The following is a 25,174-nucleotide window of genomic DNA, read 5'->3' as shown; positions in this document are numbered from 1 at the left end:
CAAAATAGATATAAAAGACCAAGCTTTGGTGTGCAAGAATCAGCATGCTTTCTGCAAAGTAAAGTCTTGAGGACGTCAACAAACAGGTAGAGGGGGTGATCCAAGACATATCGTATCCATGGTTCATCAAAAAGCTTTAGAATCACTCTCCCACCAAAAGAAAAAAGCAATTAAGGGATTAGAAGATGCCTCTAAATACCAGGTGCAGGGGAGCAACAGCAAAAGAGAGGGCATGCTCTCACCTCTTGCCTGTAGGCTTCTCAGAGGCATCTGGTGGGCCACTATGTGAAACAAGATGCTAGACTAGATAGGCCTTGGGCCTGATCTTATGTTCTTAAGCTCTTCTGGATCAATACCTGTTTAAGGCTAACCACACAGTCCTAAGCATACTTAATTAGAAAGTGCCCCACTGAACTCAGCGAGACTTACTTTTGAGTATTAAGATTAGGCTGTAAAACCTCAGAAGGAAGAGGGTAGGAACAGACAGACACTTTTCACAATTGGGTGTGGTTCCCCCATTTAATAGGCAACTGTATCCCCCCCCCATTTATTGGGACTACACCTATTTCACTTACAAATTGTCTTAAATAATGAATAGCAAGTTGTGTTTGCAAATGGCACCAATTTAGGATAATAGACTCACAAAGCAGACTCTGAAATACTCCAAAAGGACCTATCCAGATTGGATAAGTGGGCAACAGGGATTCAGAAGAAGTTCAGTGTAGTAGGTACAAAATTAGGAACACTAAGATAAAAATGCCTACCTTCATATATGCACTTATAATGTCTAATATGGCATTTCATTGGTTTTCAATGAAATCTACTCCAACAACAAAATCTTTCTTGAATAGTTATAATTCAAGAAAGATCTTCTTGGAGTAGATTTCATTAAATGAAATCTAAGGAGAGGAGAACTAGTCTTGTGGTAGCAAGCATGACTTGTCCCCATAGCGAAGCAGGGTCTGCCTTGGTTGCATATGAATGGGAGACTTGATGTGTGAGCACTGCAAGATATTCCCCTCAGGGGATGAAGCCGCTCTGGGAAGAGCAGAAGGTTTCAAGTTCCCTCCCTGGCTTCTCCAAGATAGGGCTGAGAGAGATTCCTGCCTGCAACCTTGGAGAAGCCGCAGCCAGTCTGTGAAGACAATACTGAGCTAGATAGACCAATGGTCTGACTCAGTATATGGCAGTTTCCTATGTTCCTATACACCTAACTACCAGAACAAACAATAGGAAACATACATCATAATCAAGAACAGCTTTCTGGAATGACCCATCTAGTCATTGTTCAAGACAAAGTGCTGGACAAGATAGACTTTAAGACTTGTCTCGTTAGACTAAACTGTAAATAAACTGATAAACTTTTTAGACTAAACTGAAGCGTCTCCATTCTGTACCCACAATTACTGACACAGATTGAATTCCAACTCATAATCATTTATTTTATTTTATTTTATTTTAGCATTTATATACCGCCTTTCATTAAAAAGATAACCCCAAGGCAGTTTACAAAAGTTAAAAACATACAATAAAAAGACAATAAAAACATCATGTTAAAAGTATAAAAACATATAAAAACAGGCATAAAAACAACACAACAAATACAACAAATAAAAACACAGAGAAGCCACAGTAGAAAACGATCATGTAAAAGCCTGGGTAAAAAGCCAAGTCTTTAAAAGCTTTCTAAAAGCCGTAATGGAGTCCGAGGAACGAATGGACACTGGGAGAGCATTCCAGAGTCTGGGGGCAACAACAGAGAAGGCCCTGTCCCTAGTGCACGACAGCCGGGCCTCCCTCATTGTTGGCACCCGGAGCAGGGCCCCCTCAGATGTCCTTGTCAAGCGGGCAGCAACCCTTGGGAGCAGGCGGTCCCTCAAATACCCCGGGCCCAAACCGTTTAGGGCTTTAAAGGTCAAAACCAGCACCTTGAATTGGACCCGGAAACGAACCGGCAGCCAGTGCAGCTCTTTCAAAATGGGGGTGATATGTTCCCAACGGGCAGCTCCGGATAAAACCCTCGCTGCCGCGTTTTGCACTAGCTGCAGTTTCTGGATATTCTTCAAGGGCAGCCCCACGTAGAGCGCGTTACAGTAATCCAGCCGCGACGTGACTAAGGCGTGGGTAACCGTGGCCAGATCTGCCTTCTTGAGAAAGGGACACAGCTGGCGCACCAGCCGAAGCCGTGCAAAGGCACCCCTGGCCACCGCCTCCACCTGAGCTTCCAAAAGCAGAGCCGGGTCCAGTAGTACCCCCAAGCTGCGTACTTGCTCCTTCAAGGGGAGTGCAACCCCATCCAGAACCGGTAAAATCTCCTCATCCCGATTGGCTCTCCTACTGACCAACAGTACCTCCATCTTATCCAGATTCAATTTCAGTTTGTTAGCCCACATCCAACCCATCACGGCCTCCAGCCCCCGATTAAGGACATCCACCGCCTCCCTAGGATCAGATGACAAGGAGAGATAGAGCTGAGTGTCATCCGCATATTGCTGACAACTCAGTCCAAATCCCCGGATGACCTCTCCCAGCAGCTTCATGTAGATGTTAAACAGCATAGGGGACAAGACCGATCCCTGTGGAACCCCACAGGCCAACGGCCACGGGGCCAAGCAGTAGTCCCCCAGCACCACCTTCTGGACCCTCCCCTCAAGAAAGGACCAAAACCACTGCAACACAGTGCCTCAGATTCCCATACTCGAGAGGCGGCCCAGAAGGATACCATGGTCGATGGTATCGAACGCCGCCGAGAGGTCCAGCAGAACCAACAGGGACGCACTCCCCCTGTCTAGTTCCCGGTGTAGGTCATCCACTAGAGCGACCAAGGCAGTCTCAGTCCCATACCCGGGGCGGAAGCCAGATTGAAAAGGGTCCAGATAATCCGTATCATCCAAGACCCTCTGCAGCTGGGACGCCACCACACGCTCTATCACCTTGCCCAAAAAGGGGAGGTTAGACACAGGTCTATAGTTGTCCAGGTTGGAGGGATCAAGGGAGGGCTTTTTTAATAGAGGTCTTACCACCGCCTCCTTAAGGCACGATGGCATCCTGCCTTCCCTTAACGAAGCATTAACGATCACCTCCAGCCATCTACCTGTCCCCTCCCTGGCAGCTTTTATTAGCCATGAAGGGAAAGGGTCAAGAGCGCACGAAGTCGCCCGCACACTGCCCAGGATCTTGTCCACATCCTCAGGCCGCACCAACCGAAAAGAATCCAACACAACGGGACCAGATGGTACCAAAGGCACGTCTGCCAGAACTGCCAAAACTCTGGAGTCCAGGTCAGCACGGATGCAAGCTACTTTATCTGCAAAGCGACAGGCAAACCGATCACAAAGAGCTGTAGATGGCTCCTCCCCCATTGTCTGGGGGGATGTGTGGAGCAAGGTTTTCCCCACATGAAACAGCTCTGTTTGTCTGCACTGAGCAGACGCAATGGAGGCGGAGAAAAAGCATTTATTCGCCACCCCCACCGCCACGGAGTAGTCCCTAAAATGGGCTCTAGCCCGTGTTCGGTCGGATTCGTGATGACTCTTCCTCCAGCGACGCTCTAGCCGTCGTCCGAGTTGCTTCATCGCCCTAAGCTCCGAGGAAAACCAAGGAGAAGAACGGGCTCCACCAAGCCGGAGAGGGCGCTTGGTGGCAACCGTGTCAACAGCCCGGGCCATCTCTCCATTCCAGAGATCAACCAAGGCCTCGACAGGGTCACCAGCTCTGGACACTGGAAACTCCACAAGGGCCGTCTGAAATCCAAGCGGATCCATAAGCCTCCAGGGGTGGACCATCCTAAGCGGCCCACCACCCCTGCAGAGGGCAGACGGAGCAGTCAAACTAAACCCCACCAGGTGATGATCTGTCCATGACAAGGGAGTGGTCTCAAATTCCCCCACCTCCAGATCATTTATTTCCCGGTCGGCAAAAACCAGATCCAGAGTGTGTCCCGCCACGTGGGTAGGGCCCAATACCAATTGAGACAGGCCCATGGTTGCCATGGAGGCCATGAAATCCTGAGCCGCACCCACTAGGGGGGCCTCAACGTGGACATTGAAATCCCCCAAGACAATAAGCCTGGGGGAACCCAAGGCCACCTCCGAGACCACCCCCGCCAGCTCAGGAAGGGAGACTGAAGTGCAGCGGGGTGGTCGGTACACCAGCAGAATCCCCAGCCTATCTCGGAGGCCCACCCTCAAGGACAAACACTCAAAATTCTGAGATTGCCTGACCGGGCACCTGGAAACGGGGAGGGTCATGCATCAGGAGAGGTGAAAAATTCCATTTATAGTTTTAAGTCATCGTGATTGTAAGTATGAAAGAATGACTAGGATATTGTGAGAGGTAACAAGTCTGCATAAAGTGATATTTAGTAGGTACCCTTATACTATTATTAATCATCATCATGTCAATTATCAATAATGTTAAGTTGCATATTTTCAGTCATGTCAATGGGAATTCTTATACTGGCTCTGTTGACCATTTCTTTTGAATTTTGATGTAGTTTAGCTCTTTGGTTTGAAAGAGTTGCCAACCCCTGTTAAAGATCCAAGATATTTTGAAATGAAACCTCACAGTTTTCAGTGGGGTCAAAAAAGCAAAGCTACTTATGGAATGAGGCACCTGGGAAATCTAGCAGGCACACATGAATTGACATTGAAGTCATCCGATTGGTTCTGTGAGTGTTATACCCCTCCTCCCAGTACTGCTAGTACAGATAAAGCAGCTACTGGAAACCATGCAAATGAAGTATGCTGATTTAGCCATGTTCAATTTTGTATAATATGCAAGAAGTTACAACCCTCAATATAAAGCAAGATGGTCATTGTCTTATGAAACATTATAGCCCCCACTTTTAAATGGTCTGAGGTTTCACTTTTTAACAACTTTACTTTTTCTTTGCAGGTATTGAAAATAAAGTGTTCAATATGAATATTTTACTTCATTTGTTGAATCTGAAAGAAAATTTTGAATATTATATTTAACTCATCAATGTTCTGAATGAAATGGCACACCCATTTCCCAACACATTTCAGTAGTATTTTTACAAGATCACATAATTATGCTGAATGTACTCTGGCAAAAGTTATCACATCATTTTCAAACTAGAGCAGTATTTACCACCCAGATTTGCATTATATGATGGGCGTGAATTTCTGTTACAAATGTCAAGCTTTCTGTAATGGTAGAAAAAAGCAAAACTCCATTCTCCCTCTGGATTTAGTTTGTTAAAGGTATAGGCCTTGCCCTTTAACCCAGTACAGTCAAAATAATACCAGAGAGAGTTTTAATCTGCACCAGTGACATCTGTCGCTTACTTTCTAATGATGTGGTCTGGAAGTCATTCAACAACTAAAATAATAGCACATCTTTCAAACAAATTAAACTACCTTCTGTGGTAGCCCCACAACAACAGATTGCTGTGAATAGTCAGCAGCAGATTGAAACATTAGCAAATTGGAATATGAGAAATCTTTATTATGCTTAACACTTGTGATTTTATGTTCACTTTCTCAAGGTCTGTTTACTATGTTACCCACAAAACTAGTCCACCAGTATTGTTTGCATAAGTATGCCACACAATTCAAACCTTGGCTGTGTACAGTTGAAAGTTTTTCAGAGACCTGAAGAATTGCCACTACCAATAGAACACATGTGCAATTTTTTGACTAGCTGTGGTTGCCTTGAGCAACTTTTTAAGGACCACATGGGACAAGCATCACAGTGGACTGAAACACATAAAACATCACTGTTCTGTATTACAGGCAGTGATGACTCTACAATATCATCCTGGTGGCAAAACATGATCTAAAACCACCTAAAAGCAGCTGTATGTCATACTCCAACCTCATACAGTTAACTACATAGCTCTCCCATTGAATCCAGGATCTGTGCAACGTCATGTCACTTCTACGACTAGCACCCTGAAAGGCCAACAATGAGCATATGACATCCGCTCTATCTAGATCAAAAGAAGAGAGAAAAACAGGAGAGAGTGAGAAAGAAGTTTGATTTTGTTTTCTTAACTGTGTCTGGAAAAGATGATGCAGCTGCAAAAACCCGTTTGGCCCTCAAGATGTTATGTCAGGAAACCACCATCTACATTTGAAACAGCAACAGCTATCTCCCGTGTCCTTGCCTAGCCTGTTCTCTCTTGCGCTCCATCCTGGATAAGCATCTGACTCAAAGACTTTGCAGAATAATTGCAAGACAAACACAAGAGCGATCTCCTAAAAAGGATGGAAGTAGCCTCAATACACACAGAGCGCAAAATATAACAAGTTAAATGAAGTTTCACTGAGTCTCAAGGAAAATGCTAGTATGGTGCATTTAAGGCTTAAGACTTACAGTGGTGAGAAAGAGGAACCAAAAAGAAAAAGAAAGAAATTTCACCATGGCTGCATTGTGCCAACAGGAAATGGCAAGAAGAGGGGCAGCTTTAGACCATTATGGGATGGAACAACAACAACAACAGGAAACTAGCAAGAGTCAATGGAATGAGTCGAACAATAAAAGGATAATACATTCCAGTAAAATGTCAAGAACAGTCACACAAATGACAATTTTAATTAAAAGAAAGTTACAGTGGGCATATGCAGGGCAATAAGCAGAAATCTATCAACAGGTTTGGTCATAAGAAAAACTGCAGTGAACTCACTGCAAATTAGCAAACATGTAAGTCCTGCACCTATTAATATGCCACTGCCAAACTTTAAAATCCTCAATCCCATTAAGAAAATGACAATCCATAAACTGAGACTGACACACTGATTCTGGGGTGTCTAAGTTCAGCAACAGCACACACCATATAGCATCTGGCTAGTCACTACCAGAAACAGAACATGGACTAAAGTTTAGGGCTGTGCACAAATTATTTATTATTTGTTTTGTGCCCAAATCAATTCACCCCTGATTTGTTTTGTGTCCAAATCTGTCCCCCCGAATCACCCAATTTTATTTTGATTCGATTCAAAATTATTTTGATTCAGATTGGTTCAGACCACTTATAAAGATCCTAGGGGAACCAAATGTGGGTGGTGGAGAGGTCCTCATGGGTGCCACCTACAAACCATATTTCAAGGCAGTGGGGCACTTGGTTGATTAATTATTTCAATTTTTTTTTTTACTGGTTTTGTATATTTCCGCCATAGGAAATATTGGGGATTTGAAGTCACCTTATCCTAACCCTAACATGGATCTCCAGCTTTCTTTAAAAAAAACAACAACCCAAAAACAACCTAACCTCTAGCCCTTGTAGAAGTGGAGTTATGGAGCAAAATGTGTGGTCACTATTTTTCAAGTGTTTGGATTCTTTGGTGTCTAATAACTTTTTCTCATAATGAATCCCTATGAGGATTCATTGCACACCTTCATTTCTTCTGTTCATTTTGACCCCACTGCTTTGCGGGTGGGGGTGGGGAATTAGTGGCATGCCATGTGCCAACTACTTCCCAACCTGCAAGTCACTGGGTACTCAGTTTATATTTTAGGGATTTTTGAGGTGTTTAGGCTCTTTGGTGTGTAATGAATCCTCATAGGTATTCATTATGAGGAAAGGTTATTAGACACCAAAGAGTCTAAACATTTGGGGGGGAAATCCTAGAACATAAACTGAGTAGTACCCTACTGCCTTGCAGGTGGGTGTAGTTGGCACATGGCAGTTGACACATGGCAGTGTAGTTGGCACATGGCAGTGTAGTTGGCATGTGGCAGCTGGCACTGTCCAAAGACAGTCAAAATGAATAGAAGAAATGAAGGTGTGTAATGAATCCTCATAGGGATTCAGAAAATTTATTATACACGAAAGAATCCAAACACTTGAAAACTAGTGACCACACATTTTGCTCCATAACTCCACTTCTACAAGGGCTAGAGTTTAGCTTCTTTTTTTTTTTTTTTAATGAAAGCTGGGAATCTGGGAGAATTAATAGGAGGTATCCAAATCTCAAATCAATTTGAATCAAACCTGGTGCAATTCAATTTGGACCCAAGTCTAGCCAATGGATTACAGGGTGATTTGTTCGGTCTCCAAATCACTCAAATCAGCTAGATTCAGGTACAAATCGATTTGTACCCAAATCGATTCGCACATCCCTACTGGAGATACATTAGTCTGGTACAGCAAAGCAATTCTTACATCATTTTCAAATTTTATAAACGAGGCTCTTTCCTCGCATCTTGCTAGCCTGACATGTGATAAACCTTTGGTTTTGCAGTTTCACCCCTTCCTTCTACTTGTTGGCATCTTTGTCTGCTAGTAGTCCTTCTCCAGTGTAAACTGTTCCCCTCCCTGACCGTCCCTGCTGTGCATTTTTGTGTGTGCGCACATGCACAAAGCATATAAAGCTATGTAAATAGAAATCAAAATATCCAATGTTAATCCTTCTTAGAGCAGACCCATTAAAACAATTGGACTTGAGTTAGTCAGGAAAAAAAGCTTTAATCTTATGTCCACTACTTACCTGGGAGTAAGCTCCATTGAATTCAATGAGACTCACTTCTGAGTAGGCATGCAGAGTTTGCACCATTCTTTAAATACTTTTATTTCAATTAATCTACTATAAATGTCCAGATCAGTGAACGGAAAAGTAAGTAACTGCTATTTCATTTTAACTATTGGTTTCAACAAATTACAGAAGCGGCTTTAAGTACACAGCCCACAATACAACAACCCAAAAGGCAGTGTTGTGTAGAGGTCAGAATGTTGGACTTGGTTAAGAGCAGAGCTCAGGAAATACACCAGTCTACTTGTCTGTGATGAGTGAAAAATGATGCCCGGCAAGTGAAAAAAATCCTGACGAGTAATATACCAACATAGTTTGAAGAGTAAAAAAAATTTGGCTGGTGATCAGAGCCAACATTTCTTGACCCTGGATAACAGACTCAAATTTATATATCCTTTCAGCCATGAAACTCACAATGCAGTCATATGAGTCTCTTCAATCTAGAAAAGAGAAAAGAAACAGGAGAGAGAGAAAGGAAAGAAAAACCACGCACATAGGAAAATAAGTTATGGACAAGCTAGGGAGTGAAAGGGAGGAGGAAAACTGCCAAAAGAAAGCGACACAAACCAGAAGAAGAAAAGGGGAATGGAAAACAAAGAAACTGGAGAGATACAGACAAGAAAGGAAAAGGAAATGATGATGGAAGAAAATCAACAGCTAGGTGAGAGGAGTCAAAGTACTAGAGAGGGGGAAATACTACATAAGAAAGGGTAAGAGTCAGGAACAGCAAAATAGAAGAGAGCAAACGAAGTAAAAGGCAAAGAGATAAATAGTAATAAGAGAAAGAGAAATGGATGTGAGGGAGGTGATGTGTAGTTGTTCCATTGCCCCCATCCCCAGTCAGTTCAGTGCTGAGCCCTGAAACAAAAGAGGTGGAAAGCCGAGGGGGAGGGCAATAAAAGCCCCCTGAAAAGTTGAAAGGGACTCCACTATATAATCAAAAGGAGAGGTCAGAGCATTCTTCTGAGGCAATGGCATAGCAAGGTTGGAGTGAGTCCTGGTGCAAGTTCTGAATATCTGACCACCACCACCCGCCACACGTTATATCTTAGGTAACATGTAAATAGGAAAGGTAATAAATAAATAGGGCTAGAAAGGCAACTTTAGAAGAAAATGGTCCTCTGTAGTAAAGTACCAGGATATTATTGCTTTTAAAAAAAATCTAGAGTACTCCTTGCTTTATTTCTTTTACATCAAGACCAAATCTACCCTGGGTACCTGTCGATGTAGATCTAGTACAGAAAATATATAATCAGTTGTATTTTGGAACTCTTAAAATTGATTACACAGATATTCTGAAGAAAAGCACCATTTTTGTGCTTGCAGGGTCAAGTTCTGAGTTTTTAATTAACTATAATCAAGATGGACCTTAGAAGGTCTGACTTTGAATGAGGAGACAATTAGAGCTGTTGGTCTCTTTGCATGATGTTTAACTCCCTTTTTCTACATATAGATTTCAACCCACAACCCTGAGCCTCTGGGAAGCAGGGCAGGATATCAATATGACAGATAAATGCCAGATAATTGCATAAGAACATCCCTGCTGGATCAGGTTCAAAGCCCATCTAGTCCTGAATCCTGTTTCACACAGTGGCCCACCACCAGCTGCCCCTAAGAACCCCATAGGCAAGAGGTGAGGGCATGCCCTTTCTCCTGCTGTTGCTCCCCTGCAACTGGTATTCAGAGGCATCTTGTCTCCAACACTGGAGGTAGCCTATAGCCACCAAACTATTAGCCATTTTTAGACCTATCCTCCATGAATTTGTCTAAGCCCCTTTTAAAGCCGTTCAAACTAGCGGCCATCATCACATCCTATGAAGAATTCCATAGATTAATTACGTGCTATGTGAAACAGTACTTCCTTTTGTCAGTCCTAAATTTCCTGGCCATTAGTTTCATGGGATGACCCCTGGTTCTAGCATGAGAGACGGATAAAAATTTCCCCCTCTCTACTCCATGCATAATTTTATACACCTCTATCATGTGTCCCCATAGTCACCTCTTTTCCAAACTAAAAAGCCCCAGATGCTGTAGCCTTGCCTCATAAGGAAGGTGCTCCAGGCCGCTGATCATCTTGGCTGCCTTCTTCTGTACCTTATCCAGTTATACAAAATCCTTCTTAAGATACAATGCCCAGAAGTGTATACTCCAAATGTGGCCACATCATAGATTTTTATAAGGACATTATAATATTAGCATTTTCATTTTCGATCCCCTTCCTAATGATCCCTAGTATGGAATTTGCCTTTTTCACAGCTGCCGCACACAGAGTCAACACTTTCAATGAGCCGTCCACCACGACCTCAAGATCTCTCTGCTGGTCATTCACTGACAGCTCAGACCCCATCAGTGTATATGTGAAGTTGAGGTTTTTTGCTTCAATATGCATCACTTTACACTCGCTTATACTGAACCACATTTGCCATTTTGTCACTCACTCCCCCAGTTTGGAGAGATCCTTTTGGAGCTCCTCACAATCTGTTTTGGATTTCCCTACCCTAAATAGTTTAGTGTCATCTGCAAATCTGGCCACTTCACTGTTTACCCCAACTTCAAGGTCCTTTATGAATAAGTTAAAGCGCACTGGTCCCAGTACAGATTCCTGGCCTGGGGGACCCCACTTCTTACTTCCCTCAATTGTGAAACTGTCCATTTATTCTTACCCTCTGTTTCTTGTCCTTCAACCAGTTACCAATCCACAACAGAACCTGTCCCCTTATTCCATGACGGCTATTGACAACCCCTATGAACTTCAGCCACCAACCAAATGAAGGGATCATAACAGGGGGTTGCAACAGCATGGTTGCAACCCCCACTTACCTCCAGTCTACAGAAAAATCAACTGCAGGGATTTTTCTGCAAAAGCCACAGTATTCAACACTACCCCACCACTGCCATCTACAATAAGAGGGCAGAATTTCACCAAACTACACTGCAGGATTGTCAATGGAGACTTTCAGCCTCAGCCCAGCAATCCACATTGTGGGAACAGTCTCCTCCACATCATCAGCCCCCTCCCATATCAGCACCAGGAAGACAATAATACTGGACAGTATAACTCTCTGCTCCTGACTCAGGAAACATTTGCAAGATAATATTTTAAACTGGGGGTGGGGGGAGTCACCACAAGTTTTTCACCCATTTAAACCACTCAACACTCCTCTCTTGGTTTCTCTTGGCCCAAGGAAGTGGAGCAGAATGACGTACATCTGCCCAATCAATTCACAGTCACGGATTTTTTTTCAAGTCCTCCTCTGCCTGTCTCCTACAGCAACTGTTGCCACTTTTCACTGTAGGTTGTGTGTGTGCGTGCACTCGCGCTTGCTCCTCAGTGTGTGGTAGGGTTGGATGTAGACTTGATCCTGCAGCAAGGATGGAGAGCAACAAGCCCCCATAAAACAACTGATCCTCTGCCAAGCCGAGAGGTCTTCCTTGGATGCATTTAGGAAACACAAGCTCCCCACCCAGCCTGGTAAACCGACACCAAATTTCAAGGAGCTCTTACCTCTTGCTCCCTCCCCAGCCCAATTAAAAAACAATGGTCCACTCCCACCTCCCCTGTGTTTACTTTATCTGCGAGAGAGAAGTTGGGAATGGAAACGGCAAAAGGTCGGCTGCTTGTTGGAAAGCCTGTTTGCTTAACGTTCTGCCGCCACAGACTGACGGGTCTCGCGCAGTCAGTGCCTGCTGCTGGGAAACTCGTTGAGGACGGAGGGACTAGCGGCGCAGTAGCTATGGGGCGGGAGGGGGGGAGAACACGTGGGAGAAGAACTAGGGGAAAGGACCCTAGGGGTGGGGGGAGGCTTCCGGAAGCATGCGCCACGGAGCCCAGTCGGCTGAGGTGCAAAATAGCTCTTAAGGGGAGAGCCTTGTCATTCTCTGGCAGTCCCCTCCCGCTCTTCCTTCCAGGTGTCAAGGCTGGGGGGGGGCAGTGCCTCCTCTTGCGCCCCCCCCCCAAATTGGCTGGGGCAGTCACATCTGTCTTGCACTTTAGGGATAGATTCCTGTGAGGAAGCAAGGGCAAGCAGAACGGTCAGTGCCGTCCCGCGGCGAGGAAAAGCCCCAACAGCTGAAAAAGGCAACGGGACACTCCAGCCCGCCCCAAGCAGGCGGCCGCCGCTCTGCTCAGCCAGCACTTCTTGGAAAAAAGAGAGACACGTCTTCCCGCAGCGGACCGTGCAGCACCCTTAAATAAAGGCACCAAGCCAACCCTCTCCCGGTACCGGCCATCCTGTGGAGCTGTAGAGAGAGTCCCTGGTCAGTATGAAGAAGCGCCCTCCCCATTCCCTTTGTTACTCTCCCGCCTTTCTTTCGCGTACCTATTTTTATCCTGACGCTCTGAAACACCCGGAGCCCCTCTTCTTCCACCGCCATGGTGCAGCTGGCGCCTCAGCAGCGCCTCAGCTCCTCCGCCGAGAAAGAGAAAGAGGCCGGCTCCGTTGCTGCACTCGCTGCTTCGGATAGACTGCTGTGTACAAACGCGGCCAGGACGAGCGAGCGAGCGCGCTGCGCTTATCCCCGCCTTCGCCCTTCTCTTCAGAAGGCAGAGCGAGAACATCTCCACCAGCGGCCGCCCCCACAGCCGCCCTTTCATTGGCTAGCAAAAGGCCGGGAGGCGCCTCTCATTGGACAACCTCAAGCTGGCCGCTCCCTGTTGGGAGGGGGGGAAGACTTAGAAACCGAGAGACTTGTCTGGACCGAACAGCTGGAACGAGACAGGCTGGGCAAGGCAGGGCTGGCTAGCCGGCCCGGGGAATCCGCTTTATAAGCGGAGCCAGGGAAAGGTGCCTGCAGCATCCTCTTTTTCTCGGACTCCACAATCGTGAGCAACGGCAGGAAAAGGGCTGAGTAGACACCCCTGGAAATCCATTAAGGCTGCAGTCTATAAGCAGTATTATGCTCTAAGTCCCGACTGAATTTAGGAACACACTTCTGAGTAAATATGCTTAGGATCGCACTACCTATTTCTGCAAACTCTAGGGAAGGTGCATCTTCCTTTTATCTATTATGTGCAGGTGGGACTCCTGTACAAATACTCTTTATGTGGCAAAACAAAGGACATACTACTACTCCTAATACTGTTGCCATTTGAAAGGGTTTTTTCCTCCAGATTACTAGGCAAAGACTAGGAGCTCTTCTTCCAGAAGTGTTCCTTGTAGTGCCGTCCTGATCATTGCTTTTCTACTTTGAGTGCAAGCAGATTTGCATCACTATTTCCATACCTACATGCTTTTGTGTACATATGTCATACTATCCAGAAAGCTTATACAGCCTATGTAAAAAGATGGAACAGTAGCACTAGCAAGAATCCACACATGCAATTGTACGCTGTACCACAGTCTTCAAAAAAAGACAGGAAAACTCTTAATCATTTAAGCTCAGAGAAAATACAGGCTGACACATTTTAACTCTCCCCCCACCCCGCCAAGAGCAAATTAACAAAGCACCCCAGAATAAACACCTCATCTCAAAAGTGCCCTAAATTACACAGGCCCACTTATTTAACTTCACCACCAGCTTCCAGGCATTATCCAACAGTGGAATTGTGAGATCCCAGTAATCTTATTTTTTTGGTTTTGATAAGGTAGGCCACAACTAGTAAAAACTTTACTAACCTCAAGTTATTTAAATTCAATAATCTCTCAAAACAGTTCTGTTTTCCATGTGGCCATCAATCATCAAAGGAAAGAACAGTGACCATGTATCTCTATATTTAAATAATTTTAAAAGCCATTCTACAGATGTGCAAAATAGCTACTTCTCATTAATTAAGGGAAGTAAACCTATGCGAGTAAAGCTCTGTTTTATGTCATCTTCAAAGGGCTTTTTCTCATAGTTGCACAATAAAGGCTTATTTATTATATGCAGGTCATGTATTTAGCCCCTAGGCTGCACTTTTACTGTGGCCGAAACCATATTTCAGAAACACTAAAAGCACAATATTTTGTGCTTGGGAAATGCAAAATTATGGGAATCTTGTTCCTTTCTGCTGGAGTCAAATGTCTAGGTGCCAGGGGTGGGGAAAGGACCAGCAAAGGAGCACAACTATCCCACAGAGGAAGGTTGTCTCCCTACAGTAAGCCTATCCCATCCCTCATCTTGAGAAGGCAGATCTGGCCACAGATAGGTTACCCATGCTTTAGTTGCATTATGTCTGGGTAATTGCAATGCATGGGAGCCACCCTTGAAGAATAGCTGGAAACATTAGCTAGTGCAAAACATGGTGGCCAGGGTTCTTTCAAGAACCACTCACTGGGAGCATACCAATCTCATTTTAAAAGAGCTGCACACTGGTTGCCAATTTGTTTCTGGGTCCAATTCAAAGTGCTGTTTTTGACATTTAAAACTCTTTCCAGTTTGGATCCTAGATATCTGAGGGACCATCTTGTCCCAAATGTTTCTGCTAACCTAACAAAGTCACTGGAAGGGGAGAATGCTCCACATGTTGATACTTAAAGAAGCTCGTTGTCATATACACAAGTCAGAACCTTCTCAGCTGTTGCCTCCAGACTCTGGAACACAGAATGCTGTTCAGGGGATGTTCATTTGTTATCTACCCTTACTGCCTTCAGGACTCGAATAAAGACAATTTTATTTGCCCAAGCTTTTCTCCCTTAGGAGGTTTTATGGTTTTTACATAGTTGCTGACTGTGCTTGATTGCATTTAATTGTTTTCATTGTTGTGTGTTACTGTTTTAATGTTTACTATTTTTCCTGTATACCACTGTGAGATATGCTTTTAAAGACAATGTATACAAATAACTATGAATGAATGAATCAAATAAATAAATTTATTATGTGCAGGTGGAACTGGAAAGGGACTGTTCCACAAGTATTGTGTAAAGGTTCAAATTTATTTATTCATTCATTCATTTATCAAACTTATATACCGCCCAAACTTTTGTCCATGGTGGTTGAATGCATGCAGTTGGACCATGCTTTGACTAATAATAAAAAATAGCTCTTCAAGAGAGCTACTGGAACCTACAGAATATGATGGATGTTCAAGGTCTGGATAGCCATATTTTGAAGCATATGCCTTGGGGTCTTTCACACGACCTACCAGGCAGGTGGGGGGGAAGGCTTCCCAAACCTTGTCTTCACTCCTAGACAATCGTCCAAAACTCAGTGGGAGCATGGAGCGTGCTCTGATACAGTCAGCCCTGCTCCATGCAGCGCAGTCTGGAAACTCAGTGGGAGTGCAGAGCACGCTCTGATACAGTCAGCCCTGCTCCATGCAGCATGGCCAGGACTCTGTTTCCATGAATACCGTAATACACTGCACAACACATGCAGAATGCATTGGGGGATTCCCCCAGGAGACGGGCACTCTAGGCACCCATCTCTGTGTGCAGCCAAGCTGGAAGAAGCCCGTGCTCGCAGTTGAGCAAGTAGCCAGGAGTAAGGGAACATTTGTTCCTTTAACCTTGGCTAACAGCCAGGGTAAATAGCGGGGTTTGGCGGCACTGGCCCACCAGGATCGGGCCTAATCCTGCCAGTTGTCACACGCAGCCTTACCTGGCCTTGGCGTCCTTAGCCCAGGTTAGACCGCATGTGAGAACAGCCTCATTGTCTCTTTTCCTTTAAAATTTTGTTTTACCAATTATTTCTGCATGTTAGTCTGCAATAGATTTGGCATTCGTTTTGTCTGTTGCGGGGGGACAGGAAGAAAGGGACATTCTTGATATATTACACTCTAGGCTAGATTAATTAGACATATAATTTTATATACAATTATTAGGCTCCTCTCCTGTTCAAAATTCCTTTTTCAGAACTACTACAGGCACACAAAAGCACACAGAGCAACTGGTGGTGGTGGCGGCGGCTGGTGTTTTATCTAAGCAACGACTAATGTTTTTGCATAGCTGCTCTGTTTCTCATAGTGTTCTGCCACGGCCATTCATTTTAAAGTGAGAGGCTTGCAACCAAATATTGGATTATTTCAAATTATATCTCACTTTCAGCCTTCCTCGTCTCTTTGGGTTCCGGGATATGTCCTCCATTCCTCTCTGACCATTTCTCTCCTGGTTTTCATTCTCCTCTGAAATTCCTCAGTCTGGTCTTCTCCTGTTCCCATGTTATGTGTTCCTTTGAAACATACATCTCCTTAAGCTCAGTGGTAGAGCATTTATTTTGCATGCAGAAGGTCCCCAGTTCAATCTCTGGAAGCATCTCCAGATAGGTCTGGGAAAGACTCCTGCCTGAAACCCTGGAGAGCTGCTGCCAGTCAGTGTAGACAATACTGAACTAGATGGACCAAGAGTCTGGCTCAGTATAAAGGAGCTTCCTATGTTCCTAATCACTAGTTTTCTGATAATGCTGGCCATTTGAGCATTCATTGGTTTCAGATGATAAATCATGCAGTACCCTCAAATGTTTCAAAACATTGTTCAGTATTCATAGATAGGAGCCTTCATCGATTAGATGAAGGGACCCAAAGGAGTCCCTTAGAGTGCCCATTCTGACACCCTAAGGAGTTGTGTGTAAACTAGGCAAGAATGAGGTTAGTCCAGTTTACAGCTATTACTATGATTCCACCATAAAACTACCCACATTTATATCACAATTCTCAGCCTGCTTCCCAGGAGCTGAGGGGGTTGCCCCATTTTATCCTCACAACAGTTCCATAAGGAAAATTAGTCTCAAATTGCACAATGAGCTTCATACCTGACAATGCATTCAAATCTATGTCTCCACAATCCATGTCCAAGACTCTAACCACTATACCACACTGGCTCTATAAACAAAGACTGTTACCATCTGCTGAGTTTTTTATTTATCTCTAAGCAGCAGGACTCCAATACTAATGGTCAGCATAAGCTATACAGGATCAGAGATCTGTGCCCAATTCAGACATTACGTTACATCTGTGCCCTCTTCACATAGATTACACAGGTTTTATATATTTATTTATTATTGTAGACAAATAATAAATAAATACATAGAATTGAGAAATATTTATTTATTATTAAAATTTATTATTAAAATAGTACCTGCTAAACTGTTCCCAGATACTAAGTTACAGCAGGAAAACAAAGTTTTGTATGCAAGAAAGAGGAAACAGGCTTCTCTAGGAAAATGCAATGAAATCTTGAATGTTTCTACTATATAGCTGATTTCAATGGGATTAGTAATACCTAATCCAATATCTGGTGGTGTGTCGGTTACACTTGCAGGGTAGTGTGAGTTGGTGGTTCTCATCACAGGGACAAGACAGAAAGGCAGGGAAAAGGAGAGACAAGTGTGCCACTCGCAAGCCAGGAAACCAGGATAGTGTCTGGTTCCAAGAAAAGTCCAGAGGTGGTCAGGTCTCTAGGGTCCAATTCTCTAGGGTAGCCCAGCAGGTTGCACGGTTTGGGTCTGGAGACAAGTCCAAACTGCAAACTGGGATCTGATCTGGAACAAAAGCTGGAGCAAAAGCTGGAGCTGTTGGTATGGCTATAGCTAAAGGACATATACACACACACACCATTTGTTGGGGATTGGGCTAGAAATAGGCAAAATCATGCCTTCAGGCCTTCCACAGGTAACAACTCCTTGCTGTTGGGACTGAGATCCATGATTGACAAAAGAATTCATATTACTTTATTTGATCACCAGTACCTGTGAACTCAATTAACAATACAGTAAAATGGTTTGAGCAACCTGTACAGTCTAGCGGGAATGGGAGAGCTCAAGGCTTATCTAGCACACCAGGAAGACCTTCCAGGTGGGAAGATAAAGATTCTTTTGAAACTAACTACTGACCCTGTTCATCCACGCCAGACCATTAACACAGCAATAGTAGAGTGGGAGTGCTTCAGCCTTATTTGAATTCCTGTGAAGATGATTAGTGAAACTAATCCTTCCTGCCAAAAGAGGGAGTTTTACTATTCTCTTGAGAAATAGTCCTTCTCCCTAACTTGCATCTGCTCAGCCAGCCTCGTTCTCTGAATCAAGAGGAGCCATAGGGTCATATCTTGCAGTCGCTAGTTATCCTGACCTTGGGTAACAGTTACCCCATGTTGCTTGTGCTAAGCGACCAACTTGAGAGTTCTGCCAAATATGGGCATATGCAGAGTTTACAACCCCATAAGCTCCCATAACCAAGGTGGAGACTGCAAGCCTGCAGTTCCAAATCACATAGTGGGGTACTGTTTGTAGCCCCTAAACATGCTGTTCTAGCAACACCTGGATATTTTCATTGCCAATTAGCACTACTTATTCTCAGGGTCTCTGTATTGTTATATTCTTAATTTTTTGTGATATTTTTTGAGTTCTCATGATATTTTATTATTTTGCTGCCAATCTCCATTCATCTTATCAAATTCTCCTTGCATTCAAGACTCATTTTCATTTAAAACTCATACAATACAGTGACTTTGAAATACACAGGTAGGCACATAAGCCACAACAATTCAGTGTTCCCAGTACTAAATGTTACAAACCCCATAATGCAGCGTATGTTGCCACTAATATACACATCCATACTGATCCACTGAATTCCGTTTCAGATATGAAGATGCTTAATAAAATCTGTTCCCTAATTCTGGATCAAAACGGTTCAAACTACAGCTCAACAGAAGAATCTGAAGTAATACATACTACAAGTACAAGTGTCTCCTAGGCCACTTCAAGACAGGCTTCTTGCAACACTAGCCAGTCCTTGTTTTTCCACTTGCAGTCACATGCAGAACTGGAAAGTTCCTTCCACACCATAATAGATATAGCATATTTCTGGAAATGGTAGACTGACTTCCTTTTATGTCTCCCATTTCTGTGGTGTCTGTTGTATCTGAGTGCATGCCTCCTCCCACAAAAAGAAAAAAGAAGAAAAAAGAAAAAGAAGAAAATTTGCAGTGACAACAATCCACATATGTGGTCATCTGAAAAAAGTCAGTTTTTGTCTCCTAATAAATGTGACAATATAAGTGTCACAAATACAGATTGTCAACAGATAGATGATGATGTCATGTGAAACCCAAGAGAATATGTGAACCCTGGACTAAACATTCTGGCTGACATCCAGACTACCAAATTGGATGCAGAACATGAGTTGCATGCCCGCTGGAGGAACTAACATAATGGTGCATTGCCCAGCACACAGTGGGGAGGGCACATTTTGGGCCCCTAACTCCCTTTTCAGAGCACTGTGTGCCTGGTGAAAATATGTTCCTGAGGGTTGCACAGCCCTTGGGAACATAACTTTTGTGTGGCGTAGAGTGCCTCCAGAAAAAGCAGCAATATGAGGAGTTGAATGTCACCCAGTGCTCTTCCCGGAAGAGCTCTGCACCACACGAAGTATTCAGAGAGCTGTGTGACCCTCAGGAACATATTTCTAACAGGCACAGAGCACTTCCAAGGGAAGGTAGTGTTGGAGCTAGGACCCTGGCAGCATCAGCTCTCAGCTGCAATGTCTCATAGTGACCACTGGGGGGTTAGGGTCATGGATAAAAGTGCTGGACTCCTCCCCTCTTTTTTCTTCCTGTGTTATTTTTGTCTCTCCAGAGATGGCTGTTTGTTTTGGTCTCTCTTTTCAGCCATGAGCTACAGCTGAAATTAAGCTGCAGGCTTTTTCACATTTGTTTGTAAACTTTTCTTTAAATAAATCATTGTAGTTCTTCAATACTAATGAACTGTCTCAAGACCTCTTGCTTTGCTGCTTTCTCACCAAACTGGTTTTGCTTTGCTATTTGGGGACTGAACTGCTATTCTTCCCCTACAGGTAGAATCCCTGAAATTCACCCTCCCCACTGCACACTGAGTGCTGACTTCTTCAGGAAGGCTGCAGGTGCACAGCTCTCAGTTCCATGCCGGCTTTGGTAGTCTGGATTTCAGCCCTTGGAAGGGCCTCTAAGATAACTTACTCAAACAGGAAAGCTGAAAGAATCTGCTCTCTTGTCTTCCCACTTCTAGACCTCAAAACAATTGGTACTTAATTTCACTGATCTAAATGGAAAGCAATTTCCATTTAAATAGCAATTGATTTCAGGATCAGGGCCAAGCGTTTATTGGTGCTCTGTATCCAAAACTATATGCATTCATATTATAACTCTGCAGAAGATTCTGAAAGCTAAATTAGGCAACAGTCACAGAAGGTCATTTTCTGTGAGTAATTTCTGCCAGGCAAGGAAATCACTTCCTTTCAATGAGCTACAAGAGATTCCCCTTGAGAGGAAGTAGAGTTAAGAGATTTTCTAATTACTTTAACATAATGGAAACAGCTAACAAAAACATGGGATATGCCACACTGTATGTTCGTTCATATCTATTTACATTTCAACATTCTTGTGTAGGACTTCTTCACCATAAGTACTTTAAAGAGATCCTTCTAACATGCCCTGTTACGATTCTGGAACAACTTTATTAAAGTGTTTTTATAATCTCTATACGGATTGTGAAATTAAACATGGATATTAGCTTTGCCTTGAAGAGTATTATATTCACACGTCACTTCTCTAGGGCCCAGAGGAAGTGTGCCTCCGCCCTCTGCTGGCAAGATGTAAATCTATTTGTATATGGAATCTCTTATATGTCGCTTCAGCAATCCTCAGAGCTAGGGAAACAGGGACAGAAAACCTGTTGCTTCTTTTTCTACATCTTCTAATAATGCATGAAGTGGGAGTCATACATTTTGCCTGAAGCAAGATCTGTGAATGTGCTGTATTATTTGACCTTTTGTCCAGATAATGAAGTCATAGTAAAAGTTGCTTGCATCTATGGCTTTTGGTCATATTCTCAGTGGAATTGCTCTTTTCATGACACAGTTTTGATGTGGTTTGTTTGGGGTACAGTATATCTTATAAGACGTCCATAAAGATGGGTTTTTATGAGAAAAGTTTTGAAATTAAGTTCAGGTCAGAGGAAAAACTGCAGTAACCAAACAATTCAGTGTTAGAGGATGCTAACCAAAATAATAATCTGAATCCTCACATTCTCTTTAAAAATAAAAAAGAAAACATGTGTGGGGATAAGAACAATGAGGAATAGAGGCTGGTTCAAGAAAATCAGTTTTCTCACTTTATGATGATGTTTTGCATTTGTCACATAGAGGAGTTTAAGGAACTTTTTTTTAAAAAAAGGCTTCATTATATATTTAATGTCAAAAATCCATTTTGCTGATAAGCCTCACTGTATGGTAGCTTCTTTCACAAGATCAAGATACATGTGGATTTCAACTTTTCAGGAAAACCTACAACAGGTAATTGGCCATCTGCTGCCTCACAGATATGAGCAGGGACGTAGCAAGGTTGGAGTGGGCCCAGACACAAGATTTTAAAATGCCCCCCCCCCCCCGAAGCTCGGCTCATCCTAAATTATTTTTTTAAAGGTTTTGTAAATTGTGGACATGCAAGTCATTTATTGGTACTAGAGAAAGACATGCTGTTCTGGTATCTCCAGGTCTTAACACTCACATCAGTTTTGAAGAATGAATACAACTACAGGAAGCTCGGGCAGGTGCGTGGCTGGGGGAGTCAGTCATGTGACTTGCCTCAGGAGTCGGTCATGTGACTTGCCAAGGCAGTGGACCCCCAGACAACTGTCTCCCCTTGCCCTATTATAGCTATGCCCCTGGACATGAGTAATCACAACAACCCAAATTTTATACCAATAAATTCTATCTCAGGTAGGGTTGCCAACTGTCCTGCATCGTGCGGGATGTCCCTCTTTCCTGGGGAGAAATTCTCATCCTGTTCAGGACTCAATTTCTCCCTCTTTTTTACCTTTAAAAAAAACTTTTTAAAATGCCACTGTGCAGCAGCGGCGCAGTGGGGATGGATGGCGGCAAGAGCTCAGCAGCACGCCTACCTGTCAAACTATGACAGCAGGTGGGTCGCAGTGGGCGGTCGAGCACTCTAGAAGTAGGGAGCAGGCAGACTCAGAGTGGCAAAGAACTCCCTCCCTCGGCCTGACCTTCCTCCCAAATGAGGCAGAGCAGCCGATGTCACGGGCTTGCAATGATCTCAACTGCACAGGTACTCCTCACAGTTGCTTCAAGACAATGCCCCGAATGGATGGGCTCAGCGTTGTTCCTGCGCACACCCCACCACTGCCTGGGGAGGGGGAAGAAGGGCTGCTCCGCTCCCTCCGCAGCCACGGTAAGATTTTTTAAACAAAAAACCCATGGAGCTTTGACAGGGTGAGCACCCCAAAGAAAGTTTCGGGGGACCTCGCACAGGGAGGGAGTGCCTTGTGGCTGGGTGGTCTGGGCACCCAAGTTACCTTGGTGCACCCCTGTGTTCATATATATACCACACACAAAGCAGAGATAACATGATATTGAAATGTGGAATATTTCTGTTTCTCCCAACTTGAAAAGATTTTCAGAAAGTCTTCCTTTTGAATGAAATTGTGGGTGAAACCTTTTACCATATCTTGGTAGAGCCTCAGGGGCCAAATCTGGCCTGCAGGCTGCCAGTTAGCCACATCTAGATTACACAATTAATGCAATGGCTTTATCAAAAGTTGCTATAGAGATGGCTTGATAATCATGTTTTGCCCCTCAGTTCCAGTTGTACCTCAGCTAAACCAGAGCACATAATCCTCAGATTTAGGTTCTGGTCCCCACTCAGTCACAAACCTTACTAGGTCACCTTGGGCCAGTCATTCTGTCTCAGCTAATTCTACCTAAGGGGCTTCCAAGAAGATAAAAGTGTAGAACGCTTGTTCTTTTTGGAGGAAGAGCAGGGTAAACACTGAGATAGCTAGGATTAAAAGGTCTCTGAGTGTGCCTGCACAACACATGAGGGGAGGCAAATTTCCTTTATTCTTCCAGTGCCCCCAGCCCCTGAAAGTCACCAGTATTAAGATTCCTGTTTAGAAAAGGAGTTGAAGCATGTGTTAGAACACAATGTGAACTGTGAATCCAGCCTTTCAACTGTGGAATGCTATTAACTGACGTGGAAAAGCTCTGGTGTAAAATTATGCGGCAAATGTGCTGCACTGTGTCAGACTGCTCAGCAGTTTACCACATCAAATTCTGCCTTAATGTTCTGGGAAGTCAGAGACGGAAGAGCAAGAGAGAGAAAGCACCCAGCTTAGCATTCTTGACAGGCACTTAATCTCTGCTCCCTTGCTACAAGTATTCTCATTCCATTTGGCAGATTCAATAAATTTACCCTAGACATCTGAAACTGGAGTTGCCATCTTCTGAAGTTAAAAATACTGACCCTCTAGAAGAATTAGGCAGATCGGAGCCTGATGGGTCAGGTGTGGAGCCTGGAAGAATTTAAAAGTCAAGGGTGCAGCTAGAACAGAATCCAACAGGTCTCAGGAGTGGAGCAAAGATGGAGCCTGGGCAGTAATGGATAGCAGTGACATAACTAGGGGAGAGGCGGCCCGTGGTCACCCCTCTTCCCAGTGGCCCCTCAGAGTGAGGGATATAATGAAGAAAGGGGGGGCAGAGCTGGGGAGCCCTCAGAGGGTGGGGGCCCTGGGGGTTTTGAACCCATCTGCTCAATTATAGCTACACCCCTGATGAATAGAACCCAAGAGCTGTGGACTGGCAGAACCCTGAGTTTATTGGCATGTTGGGACCCACCCCAAACACTAAGTTCATGACAAATTTCCTACATCTGTCCAGTACGGATGTGCACAAAACTGATTTTGTATTTTGTTTCGGGCTCGAAACACTAGAAATGGGTCATTTCAACGTTGAAACGCTTTACACATCCCTACTGTCTGGTTACTCAGAGCCACTTACTTGCAGTAAGAGCTGGGGACAGCAACAGTTAAAACCAATCAGTTCCATTTATACTTTCAATGGCATATATTTTGCAGTTGGGCCAGCAGCTTCCAGACAACTGGATTAAAATTAATACATTTTTGTTTTGTTTTAAAAGAAAGCTGAGGTGTTCCTTCCGGGTATGATCATCACACATGGCGATCTAGGCTTCTGTTCATTATTTCTTACATGAAGTGTTTTCCATGTAATCATTTTCTAATGTGCAAGGTGGCCAGAAAACAGGTTTAACAAATGATAAGGGACACACTTTATTATGTGTCTTATGCTATACTAGTGGTTTTGTAGCCCGTTGGTTAACGGGCGCTAGTGGAGCTCTGCGCTCCAGATGTTCGCCGCCATTCCCTCTCCCGCCACCCCCCGGCGCCCGGGGGTCCGGCTGGGCCTGCCACTCACCGCCGCCCGCGGCTCCGGCCGGGCCCGCCACCTTCCGCCGCCCACGGCTCCGGCTGGGCCCGCCACCCACCGCGGCTCCGGCCTGGCCCACCGCTGCCCGGGCCCACCGCCGCATTGTTTTGTCTGCCGCCTCGTCCGGCGGCCATCCTGGGCGGCCAGAAGCGGCCGCCCCGAAGAAGCCGGGTAAGCGGCGGCACGGCCAGGCCTCGGCCATGGCTCTGCCACCGGGTGCTGGCGGTCCTGCCTCCCTGGCTCCTTCTGGCCATGCGCTTCGCGCATGCCCAGAAGAGGCCAGAGAGGCACGGACACACGCTTGGTGTCCGTCCACGGACGGACACCAAGCCTTTTATTAGATAGGATTATAAATATCACATCTGTGCAAGCCTATATTTACTGAAATACTATAAAAAGTATTACTAAGAAATCTATTACTTTTCCTTAATTGCTTAGTAACTGAAGTATAATTGTCCCAATGATTAATGTGCTGAATAGGGTTGCCCTTGGAATCTTAGCTTTAGATGCTTTGCAATTCCTTCAGCATATTGTTTAAAATACTGCCACC

At 44.4% G+C, this 25,174-nt stretch overlaps 1 protein-coding gene across 2 annotated transcripts in view; it reads right to left on the bottom strand.

The window, feature by feature from the left end:
• The window catches only part of RASA3 (RAS p21 protein activator 3), a 302,321-nt gene that overhangs the window by 248,476 nt on the left and 28,671 nt on the right, over positions 1 to 25,174 (bottom strand). The window contains exon 1 of one of the 2 annotated variants that reach the window (XM_053309443.1): positions 12,815 to 13,012. The exons of the other annotated variant lie outside the window; for it this stretch is intronic. Within the exon in view, the coding sequence (XP_053165418.1) occupies positions 12,815 to 12,869 (55 nt within the window). The 5' untranslated portion in view covers positions 12,870 to 13,012. Of the gene's footprint in view, positions 1 to 12,814; positions 13,013 to 25,174 lie in introns of those variants that run through there. 2 annotated transcript variants of the gene reach the window in all.

The sequence above is a fragment of the Hemicordylus capensis genome, chromosome 3 (assembly GCF_027244095.1).
Source record: "Hemicordylus capensis ecotype Gifberg chromosome 3, rHemCap1.1.pri, whole genome shotgun sequence".
Lineage (NCBI taxonomy): Eukaryota > Metazoa > Chordata > Lepidosauria > Squamata > Cordylidae > Hemicordylus > Hemicordylus capensis.
Note: the sequence above shows the minus strand (reverse complement) of the source record. Positions and strands in the feature narration are given on the sequence as shown.